Source organism: Heloderma suspectum, chromosome 2 (assembly GCF_057233095.1).
Source record: "Heloderma suspectum isolate Gila_16-S chromosome 2, 16-S_ref, whole genome shotgun sequence".
In the NCBI taxonomy this organism is placed as follows: domain Eukaryota; kingdom Metazoa; phylum Chordata; class Lepidosauria; order Squamata; family Helodermatidae; genus Heloderma; species Heloderma suspectum.
Window position 1 is genome coordinate 278,857,306 of NC_139459.1, and position 22,966 is coordinate 278,880,271.

Below are 22,966 nucleotides of genomic sequence, written 5' to 3' on the forward strand. Positions count from 1 at the left end.
TGCGAGCGGGCCGGATAATACCCTACAGCCCCGCCTACCCCCTAAGCCTCGATTCCCACGAGGAGCCTGGGAAATGTAGTCCCATTCCCAGGGATCGATGAGGGGACTCGCTCGCCCTGGCCTACTACGCGAACGAGGAGGAAAGGGGAGCGGGGAACAGCTGTCCAAAGGAGAAGCTGCTAAGCTAAGCCACTCCCGTGCTGGTTTGCCGAAGGGTAGCCGTGTGGGTCTGTGGCAGCAGAAACAACGAGGAGTCCAGCGGCAGGTTAAAGACTAATGAACGTTGTTCTGGCATAAGCGTCTGTGGCCACTGTCCACTTCACCGGATGAATCGTGTTGGCTGTTGCAGATGAAACGGCACACTTCAGGTAGGATGAGGATGCCCAACTCTATGAGCACCACAGGCAAGCAAAGCAGCTCTATGTTTAAAGCAGATCCTCTCAAGTCTGTTCACTTCCACGAGATGTAGGCCACCAATTTGGATGGCTTCAGAAGGGGATTGGACAAATTCATGGAGGAAAAGGCTATCGATGGCTACTAGTCCAGATGGCTATATGCCACCTCCAGTATCAGAGGCAGTATGCCTATGTACACCAGTTGCTGGGAAACATGGGTGGGAGGGTGCTGTTGCACTCATGTCCTGCTTGTGGGTTTCCTGTGGGCAGCTGGTTGGCCACTGTGTGAACAGAAGGCTGAACTGGATGGACCCTTGGTCTGAATTAAGCCAGGTTCTTCTTCTGTTCTTAAGAGAGGTGTCTTGGCATGACAAAATAGACAAGGGTTGACATAGCCCAGGGTACAGGGGCGAGCCCTGCTTTCTCTGCTGCCAAAGTGCAGAAAAAACATAGAAGACACACACACCCCTCACAGTCTAGTGGAGCTAGGGCTCATAGGGACATAACCTCTGCACTTTTTCAAATTAGCAGGATCACAGGCATCATCCGCCATCCCTGTCAGAATTTCTTACTCCCTCTGAGCTTAGCTGCAATCCTCACAGTTGCTGGGGGAAAATGAATGTTCCCAGGAACAGTATATTGTTCCCTTCTGCAATGTAAAGTATTTTGGTGTGGCTTGGTCTTGGATGGGCCATTAAGTCCCATTAGCTCTACAAAAGACCTGCTCCTGGTGGAGATGAAAACTGCTAGAGTTGGTTTGTTGATATGCATCAACAGCTGCCTGGATTTTTGGACTCTTCTTGGGGGCATTTTGGACTCTTCTATGGGAACTGTCATGATGAGCAGCTGCACTTCTAAATTTACCACGACATCACTGCCCCCATCACCAGTAGTGCAGCTAGGTAATGTTAGACCCTGAACGTAATGGTCTTACACCCCTTCCCTCCTCCTCTTTAGAAGGCAGTGTGTATTACTTCAGTAGTGAAGCAATTAACGTTTCTCTCCCGCAGGCCCCCACCACCATTCCATGCATTACAACTCGTTCTACATTCCTGCTTATTAATCTCTGCACCTTTCCTTTTAAAATTCCCTATACTTAGCTACCACTTTTACTCAAGAATTTGACAGCAGCCTTTCCTTGCACTTCCATCCCTTTTTCTACCTGCCTATCCCCTTTCTTCCTGCTCAACATCAGAGATAGGACAATGAAGGAAACAAGACTACAGGTCTGTGTTCCTGCAGCCATCTTTTAGTTCCTGATATAGGTTCATAAGTAAATTTAACAGAGGCTTTACAAGTACATAGAAAGAAAACATACTTTGCTCTGTGTGTGTGTGCACGCATAAATGTATTGTACTAAACACATAATAAACACAATACATGAATTATCATTTATTTGTGATCCATTTATGCTAGATAAGCATCCACTAGGAAAAACTTAGATACATTAACCCTGATTCAGTACAGCAGATTGGAAGATCATTGCAGTCCTTTCCAGCTATAAATAAATAACATAAATAGTCCATAATAAATAACAGGAAGGAAACTACACAAATACAGATAACAATATAAGGTTGCTCCTGAGATCTAGTGTCCAGCATTTAAAAAAAGATGAGCGACATATCTTACCATAGCAATTCATTTTGTTCTACAGCTTGGTCCATCAGATGACTACAAACATGCACATACTGCAGGAAGAGCCCTTCACCACAAGGAAGATACATCTGTCTGGAAGCCAAGTAGCACTATTCTACTCAAACAGGTATATATTACTTAGTACGAGAACAGGGAAGGTGCTCAAATATTCTCTTTGTAACCATCATAGCAGCCTTTTCAGAGGCAGTTTCAGACTTGCTTTACCAGTGGACAGTTGAGAGAAAGTCATTTTTCAAAGGCAGCTTAACAGATTCTTGATACTGCAGAAACCTGACCTCTCCCACAAACATTTATTCACCCCAACTCTCAATAGTTGATGCCTCAGCATACTAATTCAGTGAGGGGAAACGAGTATCTACAACCATGCAAGGGTTAGCTGAGGAGATGGAAGATTAATAAGGAAATGTTTAAGAATACATAGGGGGCAGCAAATTGTGATGCAACTCAACTTTCAAAAAGGTAGCCCTCCCAGAATGTTAGTATTCAAGCTTTCTAGCATGATGCAAAGTTTGTTCCATGAAATCTCAATAGTTGTGGCTGTTAGAAGTGGCATGGTGCTCCAGGCCTCAACTGAAAACCAACACACAGTGCAGGCCAACACTATTTCTCTCTGATCACAACTTACTGTATTACAGTGACAGCCATTGCCAACTCCAGAGATGTCAGGGCTAGCCTGTACAACCAGCTAAGCTATTTACATGCCTTAAGGACAGGGGTAGGGGACCTGTGGCCCTCCAGATGCTGTTGTTCTACAACTCCATCATCCCTGATATTTGGCCATCCTGGTTGGGGCTGATGGGAAATGGTCCAGCAACATCTAGAGGACCACAGGTTCCCCATCCCTGCTTTAGGGAGAATAGGGGACTTAACAAGTTTTCATGAAGATTCCCTAAGTGCCACCTATGCATTAAAAAAGACTTATACTCTGATTGCAAGTGAGGTAGCCATAGCAGAGGAACCCATAACTGAACTTTTGTTTCTCTGGAATTCCCAAACCTGGGTTTGGAAACTAAATTCCCTCATTCTTGTTATTCTAAAGACATCTCAGGACATCCCCTTGCCAAAATGAAGGACACCCCACCCCCCCTGCCCTCACACAGTACCAGATTCTTGAAAAGGATGCTTGATTTTGCCCTCAAAAGAAACACACACCAAGGAGCAGTGTTTGGAAAAGCAGAGCAGGAGATGAAGAGCCCAAATAAGGCACCTTCAGTTCAGGGAATCCAGCCTTCCAGTGCAGAATGTAGAATTATGAGAATGTTCTCTGCATAAGACCAGGCTGGAGAGACAGAGTATAACTGAAGAACCTCCAAAAAGGCCACCTCTGAACAGAAGAAAAGGGAAGGATTGGAACACAAAGGCAACAGACTTAGTCCATCATTTCTTCCTGCCTCAAGCCAATCCTACAATGCAGGATTGCAAACCAGTGAGTTCAGCCCTTAGGAGCCTTCTCCGCTTCTAGCCCTGGCAGAACTCAAGTATAAGAAAGGAGATTGAGATCATAGGAGCCATCCACCTGAAACAAGAGACAAGAAATTATTTTTAGCAAATGTTCAACAGATTGGGAACATTGCGGGATGCATGCTCCCCCACAGATCCTATTCCCTCTCCAGTATTGGGAGAGCCAGTCTAGTCTAGTGGGTAGAGTGCTGGATTTGGATTAGGACAGTTGTGAGAAACCTGGTGCCCTCTAGATGTTGTTGGACTCCAACTCCCATAAGCCCCACCCAGTATGGCCAGTGCTCAGGAAGGATGGGAGTTGTGGTCCAACATCACTTGGAGTGATGCAGGCTCCTCACCACTGGTCTAGGGGAAGCCAGATTTAAATTCCCACTCAGCCTACAGGCTGACTTCAGCTCAGTCACGATAGTTTGGCCCAATTTGTCTCAGGTTAAAATGAGAAAACTTCATGTAAGCCATCCTAAGCAACTTGGGGGAAGGGGGATACAGGATACATGGAAATTTCACACTGGCTGGAAACTCCCTTCATCAGGGCTTTCGCGAATCACTGCATCTGGCCAGCCACTCAGTAATGAACCTTTGGTCTGATCCAGCAGGGCCCTTCTTATGTTCTGATGAAGGCCCTGTGGGCAGCAGAGTCTGGACATACAGGTGAAGGAATCTTCCAAGATGGGAGGAAACCACTTGAACCACTCTTGCTGTGTTTGGTTCCTGATTGGACCACAATGAAAGAAGCACTCCCAGAACTATCAGCAGAAAAACAGGAAACTAACATCAAAGCGTCCAATCCGTGCTGCTGGCTGGCTGGCTTCGAGCATCTCAGTTAGAACCCACATTTGCTGCACCTCAGAAGACACTTTGTCAGCATCGGGGAGTTCCTGAAAGCAAAAGATAGTTATATGCAAATCGGCAGTTTCTCCCCTGCTTTGTTGATATAACACCACATCTATTTGAAAGCCACTCCCCGCTAGGAGCCTGTTACCAATGGCTAACCAATTCGTTTTGTGGCTCTTCATTCAGGAACGTGCCCTTGCTAGAAGGCAGGCCCTGGTCTCAAGTGACAATACTTACATCATGTAGGTTCGCTGGCTGTTCCTGAGGAGATGGGTGAGAAAGCCAAGCCGGAAAGCCTTTCTGAAGACTCTAGAAGAGAAAAACAGCCCCAGAGCAAAATGCTCCTGATGTTCTACAGAAAAGAATGTGGCAAGGCGCGTACACGCACACACACACACACACACTAACCCATGTTACCATTGCCAATTCAATCTCAGAGCCTGCCTCTTGCAAACAGGCAAGAGGTGTTGATAGCACATAGTCCTGGTCACTGCACCTCAAAAAGGATATTGTAGAGTTTGAGAAGATGTAGAAATGATCAAGGGGATGGAGCAACTTCCTTATGAGGAAAGGTTACTTCTGAAACAGTTTAGCTTAGTTAGAAGGAGAGTGAGGGGAGACATGATAGAGATGTACATAATTATGTATGGAGAATTGTGTGGTGAAAGTGGTTAGCGAGACATTTTTTCTTCCTCTCAGAATACTAGAACCCAGGGTCATCTCATGAAACTGATTGGTGGGAGATTCAGGACAAAAAAAAAAAACTTCTTCACACAGTGCATTGTTAAACTATGGAATTTGCTACCAGAAGCTGAAGTGATGGCCACCAGTGTGAATGGCTTTAAAGGGGATTAGACGAATTCAAGGAGAATAAGGATATCAATGGCTACTAGTCATGATGGCTATATGTTACCACCAGCATCAGTGGCAATATGCCTATGTATGCCAGTGCTGGGGAATATGAGCAGGAGGGTGCTATTGCACTTATGTCCTACTTGTGGAGTTCCCACAGGCAGCTGGTTGGCCACTGTGTAAACAGAATGCAGGATTAGTTAGGCCTTTGGTCTGAACCAGAATGGCTCTTATGTTTATTTATTTATTTATCATTTATTTATGGTGCAATCCTATGCATGTTTAGCGAGAAAAAGGTCCTACAACTCCCAGCATTTCCCACTCAGAATGCTGGGAGCTGTATAACTTTCTCTCTCTCTAAACGTACATAGGATTGCACCGTTATTATATTTTTAGTCTCTCCAATAATAGCTGTTCTCTAGGCTAATGACAAACAGTTAAAAGAATAAAATACCATCCAGAACAGCAAAGGAGAATATATCTATATATCTATATCTATATCTATATGAACACCCATAAAATCTAAAAACTGAGTTTCTAAAATGTTCTTATAATCTCTAGAAATATGTGTCTCAAGTGTGCCCAGGAAAATGTAGAATTCTCTCTTAGGAACTATTAATACTCTTATCCCAGGCCCTCTTAGAAGTATTATTTACCAGGAGACAAGAAGGGACTATTCCCAGCGTACTCTGAGGCACATTGGCTGTATCCAGTGTTATTCCTACTTAGAGTAGACCCATTAAAATGAATGAGACTTCATTTAGACTAACACTGGATACAACCCAATACCTAGGGTTATGTTTTTCCCCCACCTGGATTTCACAAGGAAAGTTTTCTCTAGGGTCAGCTTCAGAATGGCATTTGGCAACTGAAGAGTTAATATCATAGCATAAAACTGAGTCCTAGGCACACACAGAGGCTCTGGAATTTGCAGTCATGAGCCACACCCAGGATGTGAATCCTATTGCACTGATGTTAGAATGAATCTAGGGGAAAGAGCCCAATAGTACACTTGTTCCATGCATGACAGAGATCCATGAACTGAATGGGGAGCAGGGAGAAGACATCAGCAGTTGAATCACACAGGAAAAGAATACTCAGGCCAAGCAACTAAAGAGAATGGGCATAATTGGCTCCATTGACGCTGATGGTTAGGTTTTAACTACTGAGGTGAGCTACCTCCTTCAGAGATGAGAGCTGGAGTTGGCCTAGCAACCTTGGATCAAAGGAAGAGAACTAGGTGCAGCACCTTCTCCAATTCAGCTGGGTGGCCTGGCATCCTCTTGGGAGGAAAGGAGAGCAGAGAAAAGAAAACTCAGACCAGCTGACTGTCAGACCCTGGACCTCCTCCTGAAGTAGGCTTCATCCAGCCTGTCTTTGCACAGATCAGCAAGCCATTATAAAAACCCAGGGAGGATCGGAACATCGGGAGAATCCCTATGGAAGGGAAAAGTGCTTTTAGGAAAGGTTGAGCACGCACCTTCTGACCCCCAGGGAAAAGTTGGAGCTCCTCGATGGTGAAATGCAGCCATACTGGGGATGGCTGTCGCAGGATGAGACGCAGGGCAGCCACCCGGTCCACATCACAAAGCATCTGGCAAGAGGAGAGAGACAAGGCATTACTGAAACATCAGCAGCTGCAGCAGTAAGAAACTGGTAATGAGACTAATGCACTAGATCAGCCTTTCCAAATCTGGTGCACTCCAGAAGTGGTGGAATGCAACTCCCAGCATCCCCCAGCCAGCCAAGTTATAGTCCAACACATCTGGAGGACACCAGGTTGGGGAAGGCTGTGATACTAGATGGTCACAGAAAGTGGAAGGGTACAGGGGTTACTACTCTGCAGCTATGGGATGGGGGTGCCTTGATCAGCCTGGCCTGGTACTAGGGTAGTACATTGTGATAGATTAGTGCAGCAAATACAAGATTGTTGTGGGGCAGCAGATCCCCTCTAGAGACAAGGCTCAACAGCTTTTCAAGAATCTGTTATTGATTTGCCATAGGACTATGAATTTTTCTAACAACTTCTCCAATGAAAGAACACCTCCCTTGACCATTAGAATTGCTATTCTTGACATCAGAGAGCCAGCATCACACAAATAGCAACATCCCCTACCACTTACCATTACCAAGAAGAGCTTCAGGACACAAACTATAGAGAAGAATTCCAAATGGGCTAGAAAACACTATCACTAGGTTCTAGGGATGAAGGCTAAGTCAGAATCTTACTGTGGTCTGGTATGAAGAACAATTCAATTCTCAGTGTTGTACCTTGGAGATCTAGGCAAATCTTGGCACAGCCATAGATTAACTGGGTGGCCTCAGCTTAGCGTAGTTGCCTCAGCTTAGCATAGTTAAAATGGCAATTGTAACGACCCATCTCACAGGGCTTATTGCAAAGCTGAAAGAAGGTAAAGGCTATAAAACTCCTTTACATATTAAAAAGTACTGCAAAAATGAATAAAATAATGGAAATATATTTCACCTACTATTTTGGGATTGGATAGTTGTTACATTTGTCTGGCTGTATATTGGTTAGTCTACCTTCCAACCGTATCCTGGTAGCTTGTGTGACAACTCCAGGGCCTTGAAAGTTAAGTTTAGCTCACCAGCACCTCAGACCTTTGCAGGGGCGGGGGGCCTATTAAGACAGTTCATCCCAACAGACTGATGGATCTAAATGATTTTATGATGGCTTTGGGGGATTTTCCTGTCACACAGGCTGGTGAGTCTATTGAAGGCAAGGTCAAACTCTGGAATGGGGAAGTGGCCCAGGTAGTTGACACAATTCCCCCTGAACATCCTCTCTCTAGATGTGCAGCGAAGTTAGTTCCTTGGTGGTCTGAGAAGCTGATGGCAACGTAACATGACTAGAGCAAATATGGCAGAAGACTAGCGATGAATCCAGTCAAACATAGGTAGAGGTCATATTACAGCCTACATTGCGGTGATGATGGGAGAGTAAGATTTCTTTGTTACCACCACCATTGCATCTGCTCAGCACTGGCCAGCAGAGCTGTTTAGAATAGTAAGAGGGTTTTACGTCTTAGTCCACAAGATGGAAGGAAGCATTGCTTGGTAGCCTGCTATGGCCAATTTGCTAGACCCTTTATAGATAAAGTGACTCCTCGTATCTGTCCTGACTTTGATGCTTCAGTTACAGCAGTGCCAGTAGATGTACCTTTGGCACCTGCTTGTCCATTTAGATTGGATCCATTTCCATTTGTGCAGCCAGAGGATGCGAACAGTATACTTAGGAGAGGTGAGGACAACCACATGTGTACTTGACACTTGCTCATCCTAGCTAATATGTGGGGGCCAGAGGTGGGCTGGCAGAGATGATGATGGGAGTGATACATTTCTTGTTTCAAGAAGATGCAGTTCCACCATGTTTAAGAGAGGCTGTAGTGAGACCTTTACTGGAAAAAAACCTCTCCCTTACCCCACTGTGCTGGATAATTTTTGGCCAGTCTCTGATAATCCATTTTTGGGCATGGTGCTCAGGTGTGTGGTGGCCTCTCAGCGCCACATTTTTCTAGATGGAACAGCTTATCTAGATCCATTTCAAAGCTGGCTTTAGTTTAACAGCCTTAGTTGATGACCTGCTCCAGGATCTGGACAAGGAAGTATGTCCCTGTTGGTTGTGTTGGACCGCTCACCAGTGTTCAATACCATCGACCATGATATTCATCTGGGCTGGCTCATTGGAGGCAGGACTTTGGGGCACACTGATACGGTGAATCCAGTCTTTCCTGGAGGGGTGGGACTCCTGTTCATTGCCTTGGCTGTTGGCCTATAGTGTCCTTCAGAGTTCCATCTTATCCCCACACTATTTCACATCTGTATCAAACTGCTGGGGGAGGTCATCTAGGGTTTGGCATCACCAGTATGTGGATGACACCCAGCCATCTTTCCTTTCCATGTCATTCCAGGGAGGCTGTGGGAGTCCTGAACTTTTTGCCTGGAGGCAACAATGGACTTGATGTGGGCAAACAAAGGGGAGCTTAATCTAAACAAAACAAAGACAGTACAGCTGCTCAGTAACTGGGCTTCAACCAGTGTTGGATGGGGTACCACTCGCCTTGAAAACACAGGTTTGTAGTTTGGGTTTTTTTCTGGACCAGGCCCAGGTCTTGGCTGTGGTCAGGAGTGCCTTTGCTCAGCTAAGACTGGTATGCCAATTATGACCGTTTATGGAGACTGCAGATCTGGCTGTGGTGACATATGCCTTAATTATATGATGCTTAGATTACTCTACAATGTACTCTACATAGGGCTGCTTTTGAAGAGTACCTAGAACCTACACCTGGTCCACAACGTGGTGGTCACATTGTTAACAGGGGCCACACATAAGGACTATGTGACTCCCTTGTTGAAACAACTGCACTGGCTTCGTAATTTGTGTCCAGGCAAATGGTGGTGCTGACCTTTAAAAACCTGAATGGCCTGGAAGAGGGATACTTGAAGGACCGCCTTCTCCCTTACAAACCTGCCTCTCTATTGCTATCATTTTCAGATGCCCTCCTGTGTGTCCCCAAATCCCCAGAAATATTCATAGTTGGGATTACAAAGCAGTCTTTTTCAGTGGCTGGATTTAGACTTTGGAACTCCCTTCTGAGGAAAGCGCATCTAGCCTCCTCGCTAACTGCCAGTTTGTGAAAGGCCAAAACCTTACTTTTCAGGAAGGTATTTTGGCTGTGAACTGTTGTCTTACTGTATTGGGTTTTTAAAGTGTGTCTGGGTTTTTAATACTTTTTATTGCTGCTATATTCTGTTATTTCTGGCACTGTTGCCATGTTTTATTGTTACATTTCAAGGGTAATTTTGAACTGTTAATTTATGGTTTTAGTTTTGTTGTTGGTTTTCTTGAGCTCTTCAGAGGAAAGGGGGAGGGTAGTAAATGTTTTAAATAAGTAAAAAATAGTTCAGTCAATCCTGTCTCTAAGTTTACCTATCAGTAAACCTTTACCTAAGGAGGAGTAATAAAGCTCACCAAACTTCAAGAATACAAAGTTGTAGGCTAACACTATTGAAAATGAAATTTGGCTGGGATTCCCATTATTAATATTTTGCTTTTCTGGTGAGCGCCAGGTGACTAGCAGTTTAAGTACAAAAGGGCTTTGCTATGTACCCCTAATAAGCCTCACAACAGCCTGGTCAAAACTGCCAGTAATGGTCCCAGCTGAAAGATACACTATAAGACCCTAATAGTGCAATCTATGCATGTCTATTCAGAAGTATGCCCTATTGAGTTCATTGGGACTAACTCCGAGGTAAGCGAGTATAAGATTGCAACCTAAGATTACAGAAACTCAAAATTTACTGACAAATTCCAGAGGGGTAGCCTTGTTAGTCTGCTACAGCAAGCATACACACAATCCTTGCTCATCCTTTTATGATATATTTTTAAAGATTTACTGAGTGATGTCTCTGGTGCAATAGGAAAAACAGGGATGCTGTATAGAGTATAGGTTGCCACATCACACAGGAAATAGTTTGTACTAGCAAAAAGATCTAATCAGCTATGTGCAATTCCAACAGAAGCAGAAATTCTGACCTGATGTCTGGAGAGAGAGAAGTACTCCTGGGACCCTTCCTCTGTATGTGGGTTGGGCATCAGGCAGTAATTCCGCAGGCAGGTAACCCATTTGGAAGGGCTTTCATTCCCACCATCTGCAGGGCTTCGGCGCTGTACTCGCAAAGTCAAAAAGGCTGTGTAGTAGTTCTTGAATACAATCTCCTGCAACTGAAATATGAAGTGCGCAAGTTGTCTGAAGCCATAGGAAGCAATACATAACTTTCTTCAGAGGGTGACAGGGGGTGGGGGAGGAACCTCAATTAATTCCCCCTTCTCTTGCTCAGAAATCCTTACTTTAAAGACAGGCTGCTCTTATAGTCTCTCTATTACAGACAGGAACAAAAGTAGAAAAGCTTGCCTACACCTACTAGGTGAATTAATGTCAGAGGTGAGTTTTGAAGCAAGGATTTTCTAGCTCACCTTCTTAGATTCTACACCAGCTACAGGGTTAAAACCATGACAGATTACAAAAATATGATCTGTCAGTTGTCAGCCCCCGCCCTCCAACATTTGCTCTTTTTGTCACACTTACATCAACAGCCTGCGAGTGTGGGAGTACAACATCAATCACCACAACACCAGATCGACCTAGCTCAGTCCTCATATCTCCCACCTGCAGTGTCACCGGGCTCTTGACAGTGCAGGGTGCAGGCTCATGGGCCATGGTCCCCATGCTGGAAGAGAGCAATGGACTCAGTTCAGTGGTGGCACACAATAATTACAACCACCACCCTAAATTGGAATTCAAGAAACTCCACTGTTCCGGTGACCATAACAACATATAGACTCTTATTCTATGACTGCTAGGGAGCCATATTCCTATATTAATGTACCACGTTCTGCTGCATATCAGCCTGGAAGCACAGAGGCTCTGCTTCATGTATTTGATGCTGCCACCTAAGAAAAGCTTATGCTTCAATAGACCAACTGGGCAATCCTATGCACACTTACTTAGAAGTATGCCACATTGTACTCAGTGGGGCAGACCTCCGGGTAAACAAGTGTGGGGTTGAGTCTCTTGTGGCATTAGAGAACGTTATATATATTGTAACATCACAGGTACTGATGGGGGTGGAGGCCAAAAAATTTAGCTCTAAATATATTTTGAAATTACTCTGTTCGGCTATTTCTCTCACACCCCAATACAGATTTAGCAATTATGGGTTGGATCCATACTTAGAGTAAATCCACTGACATCAATGGGACTTAGGTTAGGCACGACTAACTTAAGTGCCGTTGATTTCAATGGTTCTGCTCTAAGTATGACCAAGGCCGGGTCCAGCCCATGCTGATGATGACGTCCCCTCCACACTGGTTTCCTTACGACCAACAATACAGCCCAGCTCCTTAACTGGCAAAGCCAGAGCAGCCCCGCACAAGGGGCTGACCCACGGCAAGTGGCAGGCAACGTGAAGGCTCCGCACACACGAGCAAGCAACGGCTCGGCTCCGCCCTCCGAGTCCCCCCGGCCCTTCCGGAGCCCACCCGATTCCGTTGTGAGCTCCAGCGCATCCCTGGGGCACCGCGACTCGCCTACTCCGGGCGGCCTGACCGCAGACGCTCCTGGCCCGCGCCCGTCCCGCTTCCTCCAGCCGCGGCGCCCTCCCGCTTTCAGCCAGGACCGGGCGCGGCCTGGGAAGAGAACGACGCGGCTTCCCCTCACACCTGCCAGCGAGCGCAGTGCCACGACAAACACGGCAGCATCGCACGTCACGAGCGTTGCCACTACTACGGAGAGGCTTCCGAAGGCGGAGCCTTCGTTGCTAAGGCTCGCGTCACAACGCACCCGCTGATGACGCTTCATTCCCGGACGGAGGGGCGGGGCGGGGCTCCAGCCTGAAGCTGTCCGGTCCTCGACCCGTCACTCTACTACGGAAAGCATAGCGACGTGTCCCGCGGCGCCCTGAGATGACTCAAATCGGTCGCATTGCTGCCGTTTCCGCGTTGCTATGGCAACGCGGAAGCTTACAGTCTGATTGGCCGGAAAGTCCGACTGCGCTTGGTCGAGATTGGATGGCTGGGATGCTGGGCCACGTCAGAAGCATTGATTGGTCAAGTGGTTCGAACGGGAGCTTGACGGGGATGTCGTGGAGGCTAGCTCTCTCGGCCGCGGGCGGGGAAGAGCTCTTGGGCTGGGCCGAGAGCGGCAGCGGCAGGTGAGCGTTCCGGGCGGGGGGCTTTGCCGAGTTTGTGCTCGCAAGTGTCCCGCGGTCCAGCCTGGTGCCTTTGGCTCACCGCCCAGAGTACGGAGGGCTTGAGACGGCGGCCGGGCTCTGGGCTCCGGTCTGGCTGGCTGGGCTGGGCTGGACAGGGCGGGAAGGCAGGTCGGCTTTGGCCTGTCCCGGCTCAGCGGCCCAGGACATCATGGGGTCTCTAAGGCGGAATCCGACGGTGCATCCCCTTCTCTTCCCCCCTCCCCTCAGGCAAGGATGAAGGCGCTGATCCTGGTGGGGGGCTATGGCACACGGCTGCGGCCTCTGACCCTCAGCATCCCCAAGCCGCTAGTCGAATTCTGTAACAAGCCCATCCTGTTGCACCAGGTGGAGGCCTTGGTGAAGGTAGGATTCAATGTATTCACCCCAGGTGTGTCTGTGTGGGTGCAGGGTGGTGGTTACCTCATTACTCTGTGCCTTGAGGAGCTTCATGACAGGCTGAAAGTCAATAGATGAAGCTTTTCATCCCATTGCAGTATTTCCTTGTGGGGGAAAGGTTCACCTATTGAATTTCTGCCTGTCCAAGTTTTTAAAGACATGGAAGCTTTGGTAGGAGAAACTGGGAGTGGCGGGGACACACACACACACAGACACACACACCTGGGAATGTACAGCTTGATGTTTTACACCCTCTGCTATGTGAACACGCATTTAGTCAGTCTGTCTGTAGGTATTTTCCCTACTCTTTGCTAATGCATTGGAGATAAATTAAGCTGCCATCCTATACAGAGAAATGGACAGCATAATGGAGATGGGTGTGTATGCCTGGCGTCTTGTGCGGTAGCTGGAAAAAGTACACAAATGGGTCACAGAATGATTTCTAAGTTCAGGCAATGGTCCTTTCCCCAATTTAGGAGGGGAATATATGAATTCTAGCTGCTACCCTGGGCAAGACCTGCTACTGCATAACCACCTCCTAGAATAATGCTGATTTCAGCTGGCAGCAAAGTCAGTTTTTGTCTCCCTGCATCTGGAATAGTTACTTCTGGGTGATAGTTCTGATCTCTAACCACCTGAAACAGTTGTGAATAGACCCTTTGTTGTGGAGTTACTACTGAATGCTGAATTTCCTCCTCTCTGACAGGCAGGTGTAAACCATGTCATCCTTGCTGTCAGCTATATGTCTGAACTGCTGGAGAAGGAGATGAAAGAGCAAGAGCAAAGGGTAAGTGTTCCAAGGTGAGCAATTTCTAGGCTGCTTATATGAACCTATTCGTATGGGATGCTATAGACAGGTAGCATCTAAATGGGAGTAAACTCAGAGTCTCTGCATTTGTTAATTCTCTTTCTTAATGTGGATGAGCTTCTTAAAAAGTTAGTAGCTCTATAGCCCTTACCTAGTACCACACTGCTCCCACAGAGCATCCGAACAAGAATTTATGCTCACACTAACTGATTATTAATTTTTCCAGTGTTCATGATGTAACAATTTGACAGGTCACTTTAATCTTGGGATTTGGCTTCTGCAAGGAAAATGGTCTGTGTTAGAGTTTGCTGAGTTAAGGCACAATCCTATGCACATTTAGACAGAAAAAAATCCTACAACTCCCAGCCTCCCTCCAGGCAGCCATGCTGGCTGGGACATGCTGGGAATTGTAGGACTTTTTCTGTCTAAACATGTATAGGACTGCGCCCTTAGTTATTCTGTCTGTGCTAGCATCTTCTCTGTGTGAAACTCAAATTCACTATAGTGCAGTGTTGAGTTTTGACTAGCTTATAGTAGCAGAGCAATATGTTATCTGTACTATGATTTTAATTGAAGTGAATTGAAGCCAAACATAAACTTCTCTCTTTCGTGCAGGCATACCCTTAAGGGGTACTGTCTGCTTTCTACACTGTAAAAATTAGGGTGTGACCTTTTCTTGGCACCATTACATACTGCTTTTCTGTAGCTTCCTGTAACTGAGGGTTTTTGGAATCAGTATAACTGATTGCCATACCAGCTACAACAGTGTTGGTAAAAGTCAAGATGGAGTAAAGGATCCAACTAAAATGGTACACTTTTCCACCCCCACCCCTTTTTTGTGATTTGATATGGTTTACTGCTGGTAGATTACTTTGGCCACAATCTTTCCCATTATTTATCATGTGAGACATTTATCTGTGGCCTACAGCTATATGAGGAAGTAGTTTTTATGTGCATGGTCATACTTTAGACATCCTGATATAAAATGCTAGCACTGTCACCTTTGTTTCACTGACTTCACAATCTCTTCTGTTTGGGGCTTCAAGTGTGCCTTATGCCTATGGCTTGGACCCTAAAAGCGCAAGCCTATGGCCGCTAGACAGCAGCTAGATGACCATAGGATTTTTCAGTTTATGGGAACCAACCTCAGAGCCAGTGCTCTGAGTTCCAGAAAACTGCCTCCCCACCCCCGCCGCCTCATAAAAGGTACAGTTCATCCCCAGCTCTGTGCTCATAACAGCAGCGCTGAGTGGGGGGAAAGGGGGCGTTCCTGCAGGAGGGGAAGGGATGGTGGAAGTGTCATTGTGATGCTTCCTATGTGCCCCCCTGGCTAGACAGCTGAAATTGGTCATCTAGCCACTAAGGCAGGGCAGCCTGAATGTGGAGAAGATCCCCTCTGCACTCTGCCTGCCCTGCATTGGATAGTTGGTCACCTCCGAGTTTGGAGGCAGCTGACTATCCCCATTGGATTGCACCCTAAGGTAAGCTGACTTAAGGAAGCTCATGGATGTTTCCTATCCTTCCTTCTCTCTGCAGCTACCTGTACTCCCAAAAAGCTTCTCCAGAGGGCTGGGAGGCCCTTCTTGGGTGAGGTGCCAGGGGGCTTTCAGGTGGAGAAGGAGTGGGAGTTTTTCTTCCACGAATTTCCCTAAGTTAACTTATCTTAGGATCCAAACTATTGATTCCAACCTCTTGCTTACATTTGGGGATTGCAGTGACTGCTGAGATCCTAAATAACCCTGATTTAAAATAAGTTCTCTTGAATTCTGTGGATTTGCTTCCAAATAAGTATGCTTAGGATTAGAATGTTACAAGTGTGGATGATGTATTACAGTGATTTTCTAAGGGAACAGGGGTAGAGTTCAGTCGTCTCTTAATTTATACTGTTCATTAGCAGCTTCATTAGAACAGGTATTAGCACAAGCTTTGAACAAAGACGAGGCAGCCTACAAACTGCAGGTCTCCATAAATTAGTCATTCAATAATATTGGTATGATTGTCTTGCCCTATTTAGTGAGGGCTTTTGAAAGTGTAGTGAATGGGGATGGGGTGAGGATCTTAGGGCAATTGCAGGGGTAGGCAAGCTGGTGCCCTCCAGATATTTTGGACTACAGCTCCCATAATCCCTGACCATTGGCCATGTTGCTTGGGGCTTATGGAAGCTGTAGTCCAAAACATCTGGAGGGCATCAAGTTGTAAAGGTCACTGATGCACACACACTCATTTGATAGTGCTCTTCTTTTAATGCTATTTTCTAAATTCTGCTTTGTTTTCCAGTTGGGCATTCACATTTCCTTGTCACATGAGAAGGAACCACTGGGCACAGGTAACTGATACAGCCATTTCCTGGTCAGCGGGCTTATGGAGTTGCGGATTTAGGGGGAGTCACTGTGGGATCAGAATCTAAACTTGTGGCAGCTCTGGGTGTCCTGGCTGCACATAGCTGAGGGATTGGTTACTTATTCCTGGCAGCAGCTATAACTGATGGAACTTCCTGAGATGGGCTGAAGCATGCATATTGGTTATGGTTGCTGAAGGGCTTGTGAATAGATGAGCACTGATGACTCCCGTTTCCTCTACAGCTGGCCCCCTGGCACTAGCGCGGGAGCTGTTGACTGAGAATTCAGAACCTTTTTTTGTGCTCAACAGCGATGTGATCTGTGACTTCCCCTTCACAGACATGATGCGCTTCCACAGGCATCATGGGAAAGAGGGCACCATTGTGGTAAGTACTTGAGGTGGATCAGATGCATGCTTGTCATGCTGTATTGCTTTGGACTGCCAGAGGATCTTTTCTTGTTCCTAAGAGTATAGCAGGCTAGTTGGGGACATGGGAATCAAGAGCTCCATTGCTTCCACCAGCTCTTAGTGAAAACTGTAGCTGCATGAGCGAAGGAAAACTACCTCGCCATGACCAGGTCCAATGCTGACTTTGAATTGCAGGTGACAAAAGTGGAGGAGCCCTCCAAATATGGTGTAGTGGTGTGTGATGCAGATACTGGCCGCATACACCGCTTTGTGGAGAAACCTCAAGTGTTTGTCTCCAACAAGATCAACGCCGGCATGTACATCTTAAACCCAAGTGTGCTAGAGCGGATCCAGGTATGAGGCAGGAGGGGTGGAAGAGATCTTGCATAGGGCAGTCTGGCTGAGGTGCCTGGGGCTGTGGTTCTGGTTGGGACCTGGCTGTGAGATTAAGTATTTATTTATGATGTCCATGGGAATCGTGCATCTTTAACTCCTGCAGCAGGAATGACCAAGCAACTGAACTCTTGCCTTCTCCTAGCTGCGGCCCACCTCAATTGAGAAGGAGATCTTCCCAGTGATGGCGGAGCAAGGACAACTCTATGCCATGGAACTACAGGGTAAATACCATACTCTCTATGCCATGGAACTACAGGGTAAATACCATACTCTGGGCACATGTAGAAGGATTCAAAATTATGCTGTTACCCTAAGGGGCTCTCAAAACTAAAGGTAGTTACAAGAGGTCATATTAGAGAACAGTGCAGTAATTCAGTGAGGGCCTCTGGAAGGCAGAGCTGTAGTCAAGAAGCAAAATGAGGTTAGGATTCGAAGAACTGGGATAGCACATCATATGCAAGCTGTTAACACCATTACAGATTGATGACCCATTCTTTATTCTCTGGAACAATGTTTGAATTAGAGAATTTAACAAAATGTCACTGTGCGTATTGCTATGCGCTACTGCCAGGAGCAAAGGCAACATGTCGTTGAATACCAGTTGCTGTGGAACAACGCTGGCAGTGGGCTATTGCCATAATGTCCTCGTGGTGGGCTTCCCACAAGCATCTGGTTGACCACTGTGGGAGAACAGGATGCTGGACTAGATAGGCCTTTGGTCTGAGCCAGCAGGGCTGCTCTTATGTTCAAAGATCCAGGAGACAAAAGAAATCTGTATTTTCCACCTTTTAATGTGATAGAAGGAAAAATAATGTTTTCAGCATGTTACTTAACTTGTAGGACTCATCACCAAATGTAACTGAGAGTTGAACAGTCTTGCTGATACTGCTCCTTAAACAATTGTTAAAAGCCTCCCTTTCTACACGTCACCGTTAGATCTCCCTTGAAGGCTAAACTGAATTTGCGTACCCTGAAGCATCTCGTGTTAAGCTCTATCAGAGATGGAGCACAGTGTTACAGACTTGGGCAATTCATTTGTCTTGTATTTCCAGTGTCTTAAAGCACTGGAATGTTACAGAGAGAATGAAATCTGTCTCTTCCACATGTCTGCCAGGCCTGGAGCCCTACTGCCCATCTGCTACCAGATGCAGAACTCCTCCCACTTATAAGGCAAATGTCAGTGACCCTAGTAAAAGTTTTGTCAAAGGATGTTAGTGCCTTATTAATGCAGATTTTGTCATCACAGGGTTCTGGATGGACATTGGGCAGCCCAAAGACTTCCTGACTGGCATGTGCATGTATCTGCAATCTCTCCGGCTGAAACAGCCCGAGCGGCTGCACTCAGGACCAGGCTTCATGGGGAATGTACTAGTGGTAATTCCACCCCTGTATTTATTTGAAGTGAGGAGAACGAGTTGCCTTCAATAGGGGTCAGTCTAGAACTGATGTATGAATTGACGGAAGCAAAGAAGGGAAAGAGCACTGTGAGTGACAGTGAAGAAGGGAGAGACAAGCTCTGGCACTCGAGGAAACAGTGCTGCGCTTGACGCGTTTCGGAATGCTTCCTTCCTTAGCAGCTTATACAAGCCGTTTGAGCTTTTGCTCTGAATACACGAATGTTCTTGCTTGATACAGGCAAACGCTACAGCTGAAGTCTATTGCTCTCCACTATAGCATTTGCCAGTATCCAAAAGTAAGAACATCCATGTATTTAGAGCAAGAGATCAAATGGCTTGTATAAGCTCCTGTGGGAGGAAGCATTCCGAAACGCATCAAACGCAATAAATTCTGTTTTCTCAAGCACCAGAACTTGTCCCTCCCTTCTTCACCGATATATGAACTGGGCAAGAAAATGGCAGCTCTTGATATTATATCTACTATCTTGGGGTCTAAAGCTGTGTGGGAATGTTGTCTACCACCTAGTTTCCTTGCAGGAGGAAGCTACTTCCCAGCATGGGGAACTGGAAGTCTCTCAGGGAAGACCACAAGATTTCCTTTCATGCCTGTTTTTCTCCAATTATAGGACCCAACTGCCAAGATTGGATCAAACTGCAGTATTGGTCCCAACGTCACCATTGGGGCAGGAGTGGTGGTAGAGGATGGCGTACGGATCAAGCGTTGCACTGTTCTGAAGGGGTCGCGTGTCCGTTCCCATTCCTGGCTGGAATCCTGTATTGTTGGTTGGAGCTCCTCTGTGGGCCAGTGGGTGAGTGGCGGCTGTAGTTATCTTAGTCAAAGCCATGGCTGAGCAAGGCTGAGCTCTGACTGTGCTCTCTGGAGAATGAGCGGGAGGGTGCAGTATACATAAACACTACGGACATGGTCAGTTACCCGGTTGGGTTTTCCCTCTTTTGGACAAACTAAGGCTTCTCCCCCATGCCTGCATGTGTGCACACTCTCTCTGTGTACTCAGAGGTACTCAGAGCCAGTATCATAACGAGAAAGCTTGCCCCATAAATTCCCAGTCTAGCATGTCTTTTCAGTGCTGTTTAGTCCAGAAGTGTCAGTCTTTGCTATCTCGTGGGATGAATAGCAGTTAATTGAAAAAGTTGCTTGCAGAGGGAATAGGTTTAGGCAAGCTTTGCAGGCACTAAACTGGCACTGTCACCCTGGCTGCTCTTAGCTTGCTTTACATAGCAGCCCTAGCCTAGAAGCACAAGACCTGACTCTTGGGTAGCCATATGATTGTACTGAGGCAAGTAACCTCCTAGTCAAACTACTTTTTCCCATCTCGGCACAGAGGTCTAAAATGCAACTGTATGCTATGTTCTTCCCTCAGGTGCGGATGGAGAATGTGACAGTACTGGGCGAGGATGTCATTGTGAATGATGAGCTCTACCTCAATGGGGCCAACGTGCTGCCTCACAAATCCATTGCGGAGTCAGTACCAGAGCCACGCATCATCATGTAGCAGTTCTGGATGTCGAGTGCTGGACCAGCTAATCGGGCCATCCCTGCCTTGCCCTCTACTTGGGGTATCCCCACCCTGTGTGCCTTGGCAGCAGGGGCTTGTTGCTGAAACTTCAACTAAACTTTTCTCTGAATTAAAATACTACTTTGCCCCTGCTGCTGACCTAACCCTTTGCTGGGGTCTTAGGAGTGTAGTGAGACAAAGGGAAGCATATGGTACCTTGAACGCTCTTCCGGATCATGCCTGGGAACAGGGCAGGGTAGGAGGACCTAGGCAGCTCCAGCTTTGTCCTGCTGCACAGGCAGTGCCCTGGTGTGGAAAGTGGCCGTAATCAGCAACGGGGAAATGATCTGCTTGTGCTATAAACTCTGAGGTACTGCTGTAGTTCAGCTGCTCTAAGAGGACAGGCCTAGGTAGGCCTGGGGAGGGGAATGAACAGTGTGTCGTGCCGTTGCTGCAGGGCGGCGGTTGCTGCTGCTACGGCACATGGGGGACACAGAACGCAGCGCTCTTCTACGGAACTCTACTGCCTTACAGAAACTGACTCCCCTCCCCTCCATAAGGCCAATAATCAACAACTTGTATTATTCGAGAACTCTGGACAGGGCTCTGTCATGTAATGAAAACAAATGAAATTATATTATATTGTAATGAACAATGGGTGCCCTGTCTTTCATGTTGTCTGCCCCGTAAGAGGAGCTAAAGAAGATGGTGACAGTCCTTAAGTGGCTCACCTTTACTGCTGCCTTCCTTGAAAGTATTCCTGTAGCCCCAGTGCCAGCCATTTGCAACTTGCCTTTTATTAGCTACAGCTTAAACTCTAGAAGAGTGCTCCGTAATTGTGGAGAAGAATACACATCTCACAGCTTTAAGGAATAATAATTTAATAATATTCCATTTTATGGAAGTAACACCCCTTCCTGTTTGGGGGAGAGAGACAATCATAGATGCACATAAGTTAAATTCCTTGCTCCAAGCTCAGTGCTTGCTGCCGTCCCCAACACTTCTGGTTACAAGTTACACACAGTTAGTAAAAAAAAAAAAAAAATCCTTGTCTGCTCCTGGACAGTACAGGCAGCCTGGTCACACAGTGGAGGGCTGGTGCCAAAGCCACTTTCTGCTGGTAGAAGGTAGCAGTCAGGTTCACCCCTGCTTTAGCCCATAAAATCAGCCTAGTTAGTACTTCTCCCAATCGCTACATAATGTATGGACCAAACCCTGGCCCCTACTGTATGATCTTTTTTCCTTGGAGTAGCTTAGAAGTCTGTTCTGACATTCCTCTGGTGGTTGGGGGCTTCATCCCTGCCCATGTTAGTTACAACAGAGTGTGCCCTTTGTTGCGTCATTAAGCTCCCCACAACAAAAGCATGGCCTAGTGTTTTTGCTATGCTTACCTAGCTGTCCTTCCCTTCAAAGAGAAGGAACCAGATTCACTAAGAGCAGGTTCAAATTTTAGGTGGACAGATGGTACAGCCCTGCACCACCAGATTGCACATGGGAGAATTGCTAGACAATCTGCCACTCCCAAAGCTAACACATCGTGGTACAGGTGGATGGGGTACTGCATGGTTTGCCCACATAAATATTTGAATCCACTCTTAAGCCTCACATGCATGGTTAGCTGGCAAAGTGCTGCAGTGGCAAGAACACACTTGGCTAGTGAGCAGCTGAACTCACAGAAGAGATACTGGCGGCGGGAATAGCTTTTAGCCCATCAAGGAGAGCACCACACCAAAGAGGATATGTCCCAGCTACAGTACAAGACAGGCTTTCCTGGGGCAGATGCAGGAAAGGAGCCACAGAATCAGGCTGAGGTAGAGAACCTGAGAACGTTCAGCCCCCTTGTACATATTCCACAGAGAAAGCCCAATGCCTGTTGGTTTGGAGTCGATGACCACAACAGGAAGTGTACCAAAATTCAGGATGATTGAAGGGTACAATGTGGCCTAGGTGATGCATACAGCAGTGCTTGGCCTGCAAGAGTGTTATAAATAAAACTCAGCTCAGCTGTGCTGAACAGCCGCCGCCTATGACAGAGGTGCTCTCAGAGCAGGGAGAGCCCACCATGTGGAGAAGCTGCCTGGGCATGCGGCCCTGCCCTGCAGGGTCCAGGCACTAGGAGGTGGCTGGCTTAATATAATCCTCCACACCCGTGATAGTGGCTTTGCAGAAGAAGCAGTCCTTGTTGTTCATCAGGTGCTGGTTGATGCAGGCCCTGGGAAGACAAGAGGAGAAGCCCTTACACATCTGTTCACAGCTACAAGGCAATCTTTGGCCCTCGTACCAGTATCTACTACCTCAAAAATGCTTTGATCGCTACAAGTGAGTGCAAGTGTTTTTTGTGGCAGTACAGCATGCGTGGCTGTGTTTTCTCTTAAATGGAAAGTCCACAACTTAATGCAGATTAACTAGATTTACTGACATTTGCTTTTTTGTGCATGCCGTTATAGTGTGCAGTCACTTTTGCTTCTGGTGGTGGCAATGATAGCCAAAGAGAAACAAGGGGTACTGAGGTCTTCCCCCAGCCGCTGGGAATCCTGTTCAGCCCATCTGGCTTCTAAAATTGCGCCAGGAATTACCCATACATTTTCAAGCCTTACCTTCATGCTGTGAAGGGTTAAACACTTGCAAAAAAATAAATAAATACGGAAGTTGATTTCCAGGGTGCTAAATTCTGCATCCAATGTTAAAATTCCATGGTTGTGCAGTGCAGTTATAGAGTTTATGGCACACTCT

The 22,966-nt window shown here is 46.6% G+C and overlaps 3 protein-coding genes and 1 long non-coding RNA gene across 10 annotated transcripts in view; 2 read left to right on the forward strand and 2 right to left on the reverse strand.

The window, feature by feature from the left end:
* The first annotated feature begins 50 nt into the window (after positions 1 to 50).
* LOC146354672 (uncharacterized) lies at positions 51 to 10,199 on the forward strand. The gene is made up of 3 exons (XR_014788464.1): positions 51 to 368; positions 2,050 to 2,157; positions 9,131 to 10,199. It is a non-coding gene; the product is annotated as an uncharacterized LOC146354672 (long non-coding RNA).
* NICN1 (nicolin 1, tubulin polyglutamylase complex subunit) lies at positions 1,775 to 12,649 on the reverse strand. Of its 6 annotated transcripts, none has more exons than XM_084839527.1 (7): positions 12,563 to 12,649; positions 11,309 to 11,450; positions 10,756 to 10,944; positions 6,679 to 6,792; positions 4,584 to 4,655; positions 4,286 to 4,390; positions 1,775 to 3,567 (listed from the first exon to the last, which is right to left on the reverse strand). In XM_084839527.1, exons 2-7 carry the CDS (start codon positions 11,447 to 11,449, stop codon positions 3,526 to 3,528), a joined length of 663 nt encoding a protein of 220 aa, XP_084695653.1. In that variant the 5' UTR covers position 11,450; positions 12,563 to 12,649; the 3' UTR covers positions 1,775 to 3,525. The 6 variants fall into 6 exon arrangements, with proteins under 6 accessions (XP_084695653.1, XP_084695656.1, XP_084695657.1 ...); XM_084839530.1 differs by having other exon boundaries at positions 12,442 to 12,649; XM_084839531.1 differs by having other exon boundaries at positions 12,310 to 12,649.
* Positions 12,650 to 12,856: 207 nt separating this feature from the next.
* GMPPB (GDP-mannose pyrophosphorylase B) lies at positions 12,857 to 21,262 on the forward strand. Its single transcript, XM_084839526.1, has 10 exons — positions 12,857 to 12,932; positions 13,200 to 13,334; positions 14,074 to 14,154; positions 16,453 to 16,501; positions 16,758 to 16,900; positions 17,119 to 17,277; positions 17,462 to 17,540; positions 18,566 to 18,693; positions 19,343 to 19,525; positions 20,099 to 21,262. Exons 2-10 carry the CDS (start codon positions 13,206 to 13,208, stop codon positions 20,228 to 20,230), a joined length of 1,083 nt encoding a protein of 360 aa, XP_084695652.1. The 5' UTR covers positions 12,857 to 12,932; positions 13,200 to 13,205; the 3' UTR covers positions 20,231 to 21,262.
* RNF123 (ring finger protein 123) overlaps positions 21,094 to 22,966 on the reverse strand; it is a 122,259-nt gene continuing 120,386 nt past the window's right edge. For both annotated transcript variants that reach the window (XM_084839521.1, XM_084839522.1), the window contains exon 39: positions 21,094 to 22,445. In XM_084839521.1, the coding sequence (XP_084695647.1) occupies positions 22,346 to 22,445 (100 nt within the window). In that variant the 3' untranslated portion in view covers positions 21,094 to 22,345. The remainder of the gene's footprint in view (positions 22,446 to 22,966) is intronic.

Excerpts from the sequence above, each read along its gene's own strand:
- NICN1 (XM_084839527.1), bottom strand. The coding sequence starts at position 11,449 with ATGGGGACCATGGCCCATGAGCCTGCACCCTGCACTGTCAAGAGCCCG. Across the intron at positions 10,945-11,308 it reads CACACTCGCAGGCTGTTGAT|TTGCAGGAGATTGTATTCAA; the intron begins GTAAGTGTGACA and ends TTCATATTTCAG. Across the intron at positions 3,568-4,285 it reads CACGGATTGGACGCTTTGAT|GTGGATGGCTCCTATGATCT; the intron begins GTTAGTTTCCTG and ends CTCTTGTTTCAG.
- GMPPB (XM_084839526.1), top strand. The coding sequence starts at position 13,206 with ATGAAGGCGCTGATCCTGGTGGGGGGCTATGGCACACGGCTGCGGCCT. Across the intron at positions 16,502-16,757 it reads GAAGGAACCACTGGGCACAG|CTGGCCCCCTGGCACTAGCG; the intron begins GTAACTGATACA and ends TTTCCTCTACAG. Across the intron at positions 17,541-18,565 it reads CTATGCCATGGAACTACAGG|GGTTCTGGATGGACATTGGG; the intron begins GTAAATACCATA and ends TTGTCATCACAG.